At 34.5% G+C, this 13304-nt stretch overlaps 1 protein-coding gene across 6 annotated transcripts in view; it reads left to right on the plus strand.

Annotated features, from left to right (window-relative positions):
• CCDC178 (coiled-coil domain containing 178) overlaps window positions 1–13304 on the plus strand; it is a 173117-nt gene that overhangs the window by 40441 nt on the left and 119372 nt on the right. For 5 of the 6 annotated variants that reach the window (XM_085537414.1, XM_085537415.1, XM_085537412.1 and 2 more), the window contains 5 exons: window positions 1912–2054; window positions 4985–5138; window positions 7120–7215; window positions 7331–7467; window positions 9502–9685. In XM_085537414.1, the coding sequence (XP_085393540.1) occupies window positions 1912–2054; window positions 4985–5138; window positions 7120–7215; window positions 7331–7467; window positions 9502–9685 (714 nt within the window). Of the gene's footprint in view, window positions 1–1911; window positions 2055–4984; window positions 5139–7119; window positions 7216–7330; window positions 7468–9501; window positions 9686–13304 lie in introns of those variants that run through there. The other variant, XM_085537416.1, reaches the window with a different exon arrangement.

The following is a 13304-nucleotide window of genomic DNA, read 5'->3' on the forward strand; positions in this document are numbered from 1 at the left end:
TCTAAATTTGTAAGCTCATTCCATGTGTTTTGTGGGGTGGGGACATGAGGGGCTTGGGAGCAGAAAATATAAATGGCACATATCTGATGTTTGCATAGATTCTTGATTCTTTTCAGATTTCTGACAGACATCAAGGTTTGTTCCAGACTGGGGAAAATATGAAAACATTAGAAGTAGTCAAAGATACTAAAATCAAATTATTTTCAAGCATTGATGCTTTTTTTCCCCCTGACTTATCGGTACTAACATCAATAATAAATGCTTGATGCGGATAGTTGCAGACTGAATAATAAAAGTGCAGCAGAGTTGTAGATAGTTTACAAAGGGTATCAGAAAGGAGGGGTACTGTGTAGCTACAAGTTAAGGTTTTAGAACTGATTATTTTCTATGTATGTTTTATAATTACTGTTAATCTTAAATCTAGAGTTGAATCTATTTCAAGGTACTGCATTTACACTTTAAAAATGATCTTATGCTTCTAAGTGGCTCTGAATAAAAAAATATTTAAATATTTGCTTTATTTTTACCTTCTCACATATTGAGGTGTCAACAGTCATGTCAATGTACTTCTAGAATAAAGAAGAATTAATTAAACATTATGTCACATAGATAATATGAGAATTGTTATAAAGTAGCGTCCTTCCAATTCATTTCCCTTTCTTAGTTAAATATGAGTGGGACATAATCATTACTCTGTGTGTGTGAATGACAGATTGCAAATTCTTTTCTTCTGTGTTTTCAGAAATTATTCTCTGCACACCAAAACTTGCATATGGTTCTGACTATGAAACAGCTGGTAGTTCGATCAGTGATATATTCTTAAGATACCAGCTAATTAAAAATCAATTTGGTTATTTCAATTTTCATTTTGTATCCTTTTTTCTTGTTAATTTCTTAGAGTAAATTGTATGCAATCAAAAGATTAAGATGCTCTAAAATACAGATCAGGAAACAGACTTTTTTTTCCAAAGACTGTATTAAATTAATGCTTTTTCAGTGTCCTTTGTTTTTTTTCTTTCCAAAAAGAGATGCCACGTATCTTAAGAAAACAGATTTTGTGTTCCTGTAATTCATTTATATATTTCATTTCAGCAGAGCTTCTAATTAACAAATTGTGCTCTGATTTACATGCTGTTCATTACTCCTTTTTTTCCTGTGCTTTTCTTTTTTTCTTTTTTCTTTTTTTCCTCTGCAGCTTGAGGAAATCAGCTCATATCGAGTTTTCTTTACAGTTGAAACAGCTACTAAAGTTTGAATCTCTAGGTTTTAAAATCCAGCAACCTAGCATTCACAGATTTTGTATCGTGTTTCTTGTTGAGATCTGTAATATTTTCACAAGCTGAGGCAAAAGGCACATGCACAGCTCTTAGTGGGCAGGAGCCCAGTAGACCCAATACCATTGATACTAGTGAAGATCGTGTATATTGTCTGCATTGTCTTAGGCCCCTGTTTTACACAGGTGACTGTGGGGCTGCACATGCTTCAGGGTGTTTTGGATATTTAAGTAATGATTCTGTCAGGCTACTGAGAGAAACCTCTGTGACTTCTTCCAACTTCTTTCTTTCTGCTCCAGAGGTCACTATCTTCCCATGGAAGTAGCCACTTTTCACAATAACTTCTATGTTTTGCAGTAGAATGAATGGCCTCTTGGTAACACTTCCTAATATCATGCGATTTTACAACATCCTGTTGTCTTTTATTAGGGTGTTTATTTCAGACCATGCAGAATTTGTTGTTATGGCATCACAAAATGCTGCTTCAAACTTAAAGTTCAATTTTAAAATTAAAATGAATCAAATGCATCTAGGGTTTTTTGTTTGTTTGTTTGTTTGTTTTTCAGTTATTATTATTTGTGACATTGTGTGTGATTACTATGTAACATCTTTCAGAAAACATGTTTTATTTGCTTAGGCATCCAAACTATATTCTGATTTTCATTCTGAGCTCATGGAAATTCAAAAGACAATGAAAAGAATCGATGAAGAAGCTAACAAGAAGATAAAATCTATGCATGAGAAAATTAAAGGTGCTGAGATGCTACTAAGTCAATACAAGTAAGAGTGGTATGCGTGTTAGTTTTTAGTGGTGAAAATGAAATTGTAGAGAATTTGCACTTAGAAAATATTTAAATTCTCATTTTTGTAAAATTGAATAGTTATACCTAAAATACGTTTCTCCATAGAATCCTTAGAGTTCACACCTTTAAAGGTCATCTAGTCTAATTCCCACGCAATGAACAGGGACTTGCACAGCTAGATCAAGCTGCCCAGGGCTTGATCCAGCCTTGCCTTGCAAGTCTTCAGGGACAGGACATCAACCACATAACTAGGCAACCTGTTCCTGTGCTTCACCACCCTCATTGTAAAAGACTTTTTACTCTCTTTGCACTAATAAGGAAGGGATAAGATCCGATAATATACCCAAATGTAATGTTCTATGAATCAGTTTCTGAGCTGTTTTGTTGTTTTGTTTTATTTATTTTTTTAACTTTATTTTACTTTAGAATTTTTATTCATTTTAACATAACTAGATGGATAACCGGATGATTCTAGAGAGCCTTGTCAGTCTTCCTTTGTGCTTCAGTGAACTACAGTGACCATTTTTATGCAAGCAGAGATGTAAAATATGTAAGAGCTGTTACTTTTACTTAGTGAAAACCTCTTTGCCAAAGAGGATTCTCACATATAACTAGGAATTTATATGTTAGACTTTTTTTTTTTTCGTGAGAAGACATCAAATTCCAGAAAATTGTTACTAGAAAAAACAAACTTTGTGATTTTTCTGTTTCCAGGCTATCATCAGCCTATCTGACTTCCTAAAAAGGCAGAAAATAAGCGGTTACAATTAGTTTGTATCCAACCTCATTGTAGTTCCTGTATTTTGGCAGTGAAATACCATTTGTCTACCAGACTTGCCCCCATGAAACTGAACATCAAATCCTCAAATAACAGTTAGTTTTGGGTACTGCTAGTGACCTTTTCATTTGAAGTTCTGATTAGGAAAAAATGAGGTATTTTTAAACCTATGTTATAGTGGTACACAATAGAATAAATCAAGACATGCAATAGAACTTGAGAAGAAAGTATTTGGTATCCTCTGTGAAGGGAATCACTCTCAGATGGAAAAGAAGAGGGTATAACTTCTGTGACTGTTTTCTGCTGGCTTTAGATTTTCTGTATGGACAGAAATGAACATAGTATGCTTTCTGTTTCACCTAGTTAATGTATTTCCCATTTGTAGCACACGACAATGATGTAGGCTCTTGTGCATCATGCAACCATTTTTATTTGTGTGAGTGGTAAGTGAAACTAAAAATGCTAAGGAATGTCAGCATTTACAGGAAAAAAATACAACTTTTTTTTTCCACCCCACAGTGAGGAAATCAAAGACCAATTCTATCTTTTTCCAGACCTTTGATAGGCTTGCAACTGAAGTCATGCCTACGTTGCTGAAGCAGATTCTTGAGTTGCTGTCTGAGGAAGATCAGAATAATGTGGTGTTTATAGTTTTGCAAAAGGTAGATTTGTGATGGCACAGACTTGAACGGCTGCTCTTCTGTTGATAAGTTTTTTATATGTTGAGTACCATCAGTGAGAGAACTGAAAATAGTGGGGGAGAGTTTGATCCCACAGCACAGTCTGTTATTTTTGTACATACTCACTATGGCTGATAGTGGCATACTTTTCCATGGAAGTGTACTTAAAAAAAGTTGTAGCTGATTTGCAGTATACCTGTTACATGTCTGTCATCAGAGTAATTCCAAGTGTCATTTATATGACAGGACAAGGGGAAAGGGCTTTAAGTTAAGGGAGGGAAGATTTAGGTTGGATGTCAGGGAAGAGTTCTTTACAGAGAGAGTGGTGAGGTTCTGGAACAGGCTGCCCAGAGAGGCTGTGGATGCCGCATCCTGGAGGTGTTCAAGGCCAGGTTTGATGTTGCCCTGGGCAGTCTGGTCTAGTATTAGAATATGGAGGTTGGCAGCACTGCCTCCAGCAGGGGGCTTGGAACTTGATGATCCTTGAGGTCTCTTTCCAGCCCAAGCCATTCTATGATTCCATGATATGTTGTGAGTGGCAGGACATAACAGAGATATTTGAAGTGTTAGGTTTTGTGCTCATTATATATATATTCTGTGACCTTTGGCTCTTGAATTATTAACTAAGTTATTTTATTCATTGAACAAAAATAGTAGACTAACATCAGCAGTCATTTTAAAGTGTTAACCTGATATCCCTCTATTTCTTTTGCCTTTCACAAAAAAAAAAGCATTCTTTTACACCACTGTAACAAAAGACCCGTGCACATTTTATAACAAGGCCCAACAGTTCTTTGTTGAAGTGTTTTCCTGACTATTGTTATATTACCTCTGTCTGTAATTATGGGAGGTTTTTCTTCTGATAATTCAGTGTCTGCTGATACATTTGCAAGTTGAAGTAGGTGTCTTGCTCCTTTTTTGACTTTGTCAACTCTCTGCAAGTTCATTTTTACGTAAAGAGTTGGTGTCTTTTATAATGGTACCGAAGATAACAGTTGCAAGGTGATTCAGAAAAAAAATCACTAATGGCATTTGTCCATGAAATGGCACTGAGTTAGACTGATTAAATGAAGATAGCTCTGAACTAGATTTAGCCACTAGTGGAAAAAATAAGTTGATTCTTGTTTTAATAAATGCACTGAACAAAAGTCTTCTACTCAACTACACTAATGCCTGTTCAGAAGTCCAATTAGAAGCTGCGGTGCTGGCAGACTTTTTAAGTACAAGTGAATGGGTAGCCTGAGTAATTTTGATTTCTGGCTGAAATTGTATGAACCTGCCAGGTTGGGTGTTTTGAAATTCTCTCATGCATACCTACTCAAGAAACGTAGTAGAGAATCAAAATAAATCTTTACTAATTCGGATCTGCTTTACATTTTCCTTTATGGAGAGGGACTACCTTGGAATATTTCCAGATAGATGGATTCACTTCGTGTGTATTTCTATTAGGAATGAGTTAAAGCATTCTGAATTTATTTGGACCGAATACTGTATGAAGTTAAAAGAAACAGAGGAGAAGATTATAAAGGATGAAAAACACCTTGAGGAGTTAGTGAAGCAAAAAGCAGAAATCCAGGAAGATGCAAAATATTGGAACAGCAAAGTGAGTCTTGAATATTTATAAACAAGCAAGTAAATGAGTATCTTTTATTGAAAAGTACAGGAATGCCTGAATATTTTTGTGTGTTTAAGAGTTATTATCCTCCGTAAAAGTGAAAATACAGGCTTTAATTTAAAAATAAAAAGTGGTAGAATTGTACAGAACTCTACTGTCCATTCTTTTAATGTTTAATCTTTATTTATTAAAGTTATCATTTGTCTTAAATTGCTTTGAGTGATCTACATATTTTTAGTTGTTTGCATGTCTACCTAATACTGGTTATCCTTCTAAGTCACCTAAATTAAACATTTAACAGTACAACATGAATGTGCTTTTAAATTAGTGTTTTTTGGCTTGATATTACAGATGAAGCCCCCTCCTACCGCATGCAGAGAGATAGCCTGCTTTACTTGAAATTTCTCTATTTTCTCCAGTATTTGTCTGACATTCTTTTTGGAATCTTGCATTTTTGCACACAACATGCAATACAATATGATATGGAGATTTATAATTTGACAACAGACACCTTCATAATTCACATCTATCTTTGAAAGCCACATAAATGTCAGATGTGCAAAAGGAATAAGTTTAGAATACAGGTCATTGCAAGCTTTCTTTCTGTGTGTGTGTGTATGTGTATTCTTGTTGATGCCTATGTTGTGTTTAAAGAAGAATGAGAAGAATAAGAAAAAAAGCTTTGTTTTTGAAATTACCAGAAGAGTTATACTAGAAGGGATTTCAGGATACCATCTAGAATACTTTTTCATAATGTGGCAGCATTTCAAATTATTCTTCTTAAAATGTTTGTTCTAAAATCATGTACATAAGAGAAAAGCATTTCCGAATCATCCTCTTTAAGTATTATCAATTGAAAAACCAGAACACTTTGCTCACAGTTAATTTATGGGTTATTTTCCCTGTAAGTGTAACCAGTTTGTCTTTCCCACATTGCCCTGAAATATTTTGGTCTTGTTTTAGGAATATTTTACATATAAAAAAAATACTGCAATTCTGTCTCCTTTTCCTAGATTACTAAAGGTGCTTCTCTTCAGTCTTTCTGAACAGAATGTTTTCTATTTCCTAACCTCTCTTGCTTTGTGAACTCTCTTGGTTTGTTTGTTTCTTTATTTATTTATGAGTTGTAATGGATTTTTAAAGGTCACCTACAGTTAGATCAGGTTCCCAGAGTCCCATCCAACCTGAACTTGAGTTTCTGGAATTAGGGTCCCTAAAATGGGCACACTACTTCAACTGAGACCTTGCTACATCTTAGGCTTTCATTCCTAATGTTCAGGACTAGCTAGTAGATGTTTTTAACTAGAAATTTACATAATTATTTCCTATTTAAAATCAGAAAATCATTGTAACTGCGTGCCTTGTTTAAGTGGTCTTTAGGCAATAGTTTCCTGTTTGGAACTTGTGTATCTTATACCTGCAGAGCACAGCAATTCACATTTGTTTACATTTAATTTAGCCTTGTTGATTGTTTACCAGCTTCTAGTTTATCATATTTCAGTTTTAACTGTATCTCTATGCAGTTTTTCCTGTATCTCTATGGAGATTGTATAGGTAAGCTCTGCCTGGATATCTATGTTGTTTCAGCCTTTGCAGGGTAATGATGTATGACAATTTCTATATGAGTCTCTGTGTTAGCTCAATAGATATACTGGGATATTAAGGAAAATCTTAGAACTGAGAGGAATTAAAAGTATTCCGTTAAGTTGCATAACATATAGAATGGCCCATAGAATTTGGTATATCGTGTATGAATTAGCAGACTGTGAGAGTGTGCTTACTGATACTATGAAGTCTAAGGATTGAGCTTGGATACATAATAGTGGGAACGTGTGTATGAATAGAATTGTATCTCCAGTTACTGTTTAATAGACTGCCTTCTAATTATAATTTAAAATACATTGGTTTAATTTCTAGGAAGAAGTGTAAGAGATATCTGTGTTAACTAATTACTTAAAATATCTTCTAGGTAGAAGATCTGAATAATAAAGCAACTGCACAAGCTGATGAGAGTGTAAAAAGATTGGATGATTGTTCTGACTCAGTTAAAGCTATGGAAGAATTGGTGAGTTATTTATTATTTTAGGTAGGTAAAACTGTCTGCATACTTGCATCTTCTGTGTTGACCTGACTTATTCTGATGTATGCTAAAAGTATCTTAATGTTTTAATGATCCTTAGAAATCCACCAGGGAAACTGATCTTCAGAATAGAAAGCAAAAGCTTCTCAAAATCAATGAAGCAGTGGACACTTTGAAATATGAAAATGAAGAACTCCAAAGAGAAAGTGAAGAGCTTTTGCAAAAAATTGGAAACTGGTAATGTTAGCAGTATAAATATTGGAAGCAAGTGTTGTTTTATCACTGAAAGTACACCTATAAAAGAGAACTTTGATTTTAAGTGTTTTCTGTAATACACCATTTCAATAACATCAATTTCTTTTGGCTGAAATTTATTTTTGGCATTTTTTTAACCTTCATTTGAAATAAGCAAAATAAAAGTTCTGCCAAGACCAGAATACATAGTTTAAGAAAATAAAATTATGAAGTTTCTGAAATTCTCTTTGCTAATGTAAACCTCAGTCCCACAGGCATTTCAGTAAATCTTCTATGGATTTTATTTGATTTTTTTTGTTATGTTTTTAAATTATTTACGATATTTACAAATTAGAATCTGAATATTGTGTGTCTGTTTTTCTTTGAACTCTTGTAGGACTTATTTTTTTGTAGATCCTCAGTTTATTGTTTCCAGATAGCTGTATTTTGCATCATGTTCCAAGTGCATTTATAATATAACAGCAAATAAAACAGATTTTCAGTTCTTTCTTCATTTAGACACCAGTATCTGTTGGTTTTAGGTATCTTACAAAAGGCCCAACAAAAAGGAAGAGTGCTGTTTGTATGGAATTTTGAGTAATACAGAAATCGTAAATCTTTGATCTTTCTGGGGTTCTTGGCTAAATAAGATGTGTTTTAATGAAAGACTATAAATATTGCTCTCTTAGGGTTTTTTTTCCATTAAGTGTCACACAAGAGGCAGGATGTTTGATTATGCTCAAAACTTCTAAATGCTCTGATCTGCTACTTACCTCTTGCCTTATATTTGGCAATATTTAATATGTCTGATCACTACTGTGATCATTACTTGGCCTATAAGGCAGAGATTTGATTGTTTCCTGGTTTCAGCTGAGACAGTGCCAATCACATGCCTGTGTGTTGGTGGCTGCTGAGCAATGAGAGCTGCTGCTGGGTTACACCACAACAGACTGTAATTATTTTTTTTTCCCACAGTTAAATACCAATTTCTGTAAACTCCCTGAATCTTACCTTATGTGGTGGTTGTCAAATAAGAAGTGAAATTATTCTTGTAGTTCAACCTTTATGTTTTCAGTGAGAAAAAGAAAGCAGTGCAGGTGTTAAAGTATTTGCCTTATATGACCTTATTTCCTTGGTATAGTATTGAGAAGTACATAGTTTTAATCTTAGCTGCATTAGACCAGGTAAATACCACTGTGTCCCAGCTACAAAGAATGTTAATGGCATCCTGGGCTGTGTTGGAAGGAGCATTACCAGTAGGCCAAGAGCAGTGATTCTTTCCTTCTACTAATTTATGGTGAGGCCACACCTGGAGTGATGGATGCATTCTGAGGCCCTCAGTAGAAGGGAGGTGTGAATGTACTAAGGAAAGTCTAATGCAACGTCATGAATATGACAAAGGGCCTCTCCTATGAGGAGAGTTTGAGAGTTGGGGATGTTCAGCATGGAGAAATCTTGGGGTGATCATAATAATGTTTGTTAATACATGATGGGAGGTTTAAAGAGCATATAGTTAGGGCCTTTTTAGCGGTGCCCAGTGCCAGGACAAGAGGCAGTGGGCACAAAGTGGAGCACAGGATGTTCCCTCAGAGCACCAGGAGCACTTCTGTGCTGTGCAGGTGACGGAGCACTGGCACAGGCTGCCCAGAGGCTGTGTGTGGGCTCTGCTCCTCAGAGACCTTCAGCAGCCAACTGGATGTGGGCCTGTGCCTCTGCTCTGGTGTTCCTGATGGAGCAAGGAGGGCTCAGCCATTTTGGGATTCTGTGATTCTATTATAAAGGTTAACAATGTGAATGTATAGGTAAAAAAAAGGCTGCATATAATTGTTTGATGTGAATAAAATATCGGGACTTACTTAGACTCATGAATGAAGTAAGTTTGAAGTTTTGGGGAAGAACTTGGTGTATTCAACATCAGATAAATGGATTATGAAATACTGCCTTTACTTTCGATTTTCAAATATTTCAGCTTTGCTTATTTAATATTGAGTTTTCCTTTTAGTAAGCAGACTTTATAAAATAATTTTATTTTAACAGCTCAAGAACAAAGGAGGCCTATCAGTCAGAAATGAAAACTCTCATCAAAAGCATAGAGAAGTCTGAACAGGAAATAAAAAGACTAAATGGAGAGCTTTGTAAAGCTGAAAAATCTTACAATGAAAAAAAAGCAAAGTGGGAACAAATCCAAGGAGAAATAACTGCAGAAAAGACGGCTTACAAGGTTGTAGGTTTTTTATTTGATTTTAATGCATAAGATAAACAAAGACAAACAACAAATCTGCAACAGGGAATTACTAGGCAAGCAGCAAAATAATGCTCAAATAATAATCTGGGATTTCTGTGTTTTACTATGTATTTTAAAGCACTTGAAAATATGGAAAATAACAGTAATCTCTGGAAAAGAAAATAAATTGGTTATTAAGTGATCACAGGTAACATCAGACTAAAAATTAAAGTTTACAATTATTAAAGAATACTAAAACTCTACCATTTATAGGTGATTCAACAGGAATACTAACAAGTAACCTCACCCTTATAAAAGTATAAAAGTAACCGATTGGAATAATTTGCCAATCAATATAGTTTTATTTGATAGCAAATGTAGACATTGTGCATGAGATACTGTATTTGAGTAATTATTTAATTATCATTTGGATGTAATTAGTTTTCTAGAATTGAAATTTAAATTTATTCTTATATAAAGGTCTTGTCATGATTGTATGAGAATATTTTTGTGGGTTTTCTTGCTTGGCATAATTCTTAGTAAATAACATTGCATTCAGAAATATGTAAAGGAAATAAGAAGAGGAATTTTCAGGACAGTTTTTATACCAGGGAGATATAAATGGTGTTTTGTATATTTTCCATTAATGTTCTTCTAATGTATACAAAGTATTGATTTCCTGGGAGGAATTCCTTCAACATTTTATTTTCTGTAACAGTTTCAAGATTTCCTACCTTTTAATCAGTTAAATTAAGAACTTCCATAGTATTTTGTAAACTGTAGTATGCATTGATGTGTTAGGCACTTTTTTCCTAAGTAAGTAAATCCTAGTACTCGACTCTGCCTGAAAAACAGAAAAGGGGAGTTGTTGGATGTGATTTAAAACAGAGTCACTTTTAGAGCTAAAGGGAAAAACTGTAAAACACGGGCTAGAGAACTTTAAAGCCTTTCATTGTGCCAGGTTGTCTTCTCTTGCATCAAATTTATATTACTGGCAATATCTGAATTTGCACCACGTAGGTTTGCCCTGTAAATTTTCTTTTTGGTATATTATGATGTTCTGTGGCAGTATGTTTTAATGCTAAATTTGTTGTGTCTTGTTTGGATACAAATTTGCCAAACACCATTTTCTCTGCATTCTTGGTGTCATGTGCTATAACTTATAAGGATGTATGTTCAACAGCATGAGCAAAGAATATTTTATGGTGCTTCTTTTTCTTTTTAATGCATACTCCATGGGTGCTAAAAATTAGTCTAAGAAAGTTTCAGGAAATCATCCCTGTTTATTTGCTTAATTTATATTTTTCCCTTAACTATTAAAAATAATTTAGAATTGATGTTCATCTCTTTTGTCAAAATTTCAGTTATGTCTTGAATTTTTAACATCCATGACATTCTGTGATAACTTCAACAGCTTCTTTATGTGTTGTGGGAAGAATGAGAAGTTTTGTTTGACTTCTGCCCAGCATATACTATATTCATATAATGCCATACTTCTTATTTTCAAATATGGAATGATCAGATATTCCAGATTTCCTTTCTGCATGTCCCACATTACTTTACAGACTTTTATGTTCCTTTTCAGGCTGAAAACTTCTATTAACATTTCATGAATGAAAACTGTCCCATATCTATCATCATCTTGTTTGCTCAGTACTTTTTCCAGTTCCATTATTACGGAGGAAGAGGGAGCAGGATTAGAACTGCAGAGAATATTTGATGTTTAGACGCACAGTCGGTTTATGCAGTGGTATAAAGAGGATCTCTATTTTGTTCTTTTTTCCTTTCTTAATAGTTCTTAACATTACATTTATTCCTTTATATGCAATGGAGCTTTTTATCCACAGTGTTAGGGAATGCCTGTTTTACCTCTGTGATCTTGTTCCTGCTTTATTATTAACAAGCTCGGAGTCCAGTCCACTACAAGTACTTGATCCTAATGTACAAGCACACATTTACCTTTGTTGAATTGTGTCTACTGTAAATAAGCAAACCAGATTTTAAAATCAGTGCTTCTGTTCGTCTGTTAGTCATACATTGTCTCTAGCAGCTTTCCTATTCAGATGTATTTGGAAAAGGATTTGTTACTAGTTCTTATATACTTTGCATGTTCTTCTAAAAATTCTTATTTTGCTTCCCTGATAGTATTTTTTTATTTTTGAATCCACGAAATTCAGGATCTTTTCTGTTTTGCTTGTTTTAGACATAATTTCAAATGCTGGAGGATACAGCCTGGCTACTAACAGCTTCCCTTCTGTTTAGTGGTGTTTATTTTTCTATTTGATGTTTCCAAAACATCCATCAAAACCTGATTTACATGTACTTTGAGCCTCTAGTACGATATATATAAATAGTCTCTGTCTGGCTTGCAAATATTTTACTTTTTCAGCTATCTTTCATAACGTTTTTAATATACTAACAATAAAAAACCCATTTTTTGAATTTTGACTACAGCATTACTTTTTTGATTTTGCTGTTCCTTAATCTCCCTACTCAAGGCATAGATAGTGTTAGTATCCTGGGCATGCAGCCAGTCAAAAATGTATCTCATTTATGGTTATGCATTTATGGTTAGAGACAGAATTTCATTTTGTTTGTGTTCTGGTTTCTTTCTTGGCACAGCTTCTACATTCAGCCATTGTTAATGTCCCATCTCCAGTGATAGCTTTCCAGTACCTCTTAAGTTTCTCCAGTTCCCTTGTTGTTGAGTACCTCCATTTCTAACAGTGGCAGAGTTATCATTGTGTTGTCGATTTTAATGATTATGGTTAATCTATGGTTAATCAGCTACCATAGCAGCTAAAGTAGTGTGCTTGTATTTTCAAAGCATTAACACATGAAGGCACACACAAAGATGGCTACTAGCAAGAGCTAATTACAAGGTAAAAGTTGCTAGTTAAGTGAGAATAGAATGCAGAGAAGCTAAGATACCTCTCTATCTAAGCAACAATTGAATATGTCCTTATAAATGATGGTGCAATTTAAAGTTGGTTGTGTGGTCTCTGCTGATATTTTGTTAGAGCAATTATCCCTTGGTGTGTCTGACAAAGCATCTGTCTGTAACCACCAGTTCAACTGTCTCTGTGGGCTACCAAGCATAATGAAAAATATATTCACACAACCACCAGACGTTATCATCTGTCATTCTAAATGATGCTGCATTTTGGAGAGCAGTCCAGAAGCCACATACAGTTCATCTGAGGCTCAGTAGATTTAGATTCAGATGGGTGTATGAATGTGTGAGAGGGTACTAGGACCCATGGGCACTGATTTTTGCTCAGTTTTCCTTGGAGGAGATGAATGAACTTTCATCTGGAAATAAAAGTCTTCTACTCATTGATTACAGGATTTCCTTGAAACGTGTTTTCTACATGAACATTGATCTGCCTGTCTCCTTTTCTCATGCAGTTTCTAATAATCTTTGGGATTGAGGGGTTGAGAATAAATGAATATGTTCTCTCACCTTCTTCTGTATTTCCATATGTATGTAGCTTCTGAATGATTCTTATGACTTGCTTATGCAGGAACCTCTCTCTCTATATGCTGATGGCACATGCTTCCAGAATGCAGATACAGACATTAATTAAAAATCTTGAAGAAATATATTGCAACAATA

The sequence above is a fragment of the Coturnix japonica genome, chromosome 2 (genome assembly GCF_054131305.1).
Source record: "Coturnix japonica strain WE chromosome 2, WE-NBRP24, whole genome shotgun sequence".
In the NCBI taxonomy this organism is placed as follows: Eukaryota; Metazoa; Chordata; class Aves; order Galliformes; family Phasianidae; genus Coturnix; species Coturnix japonica.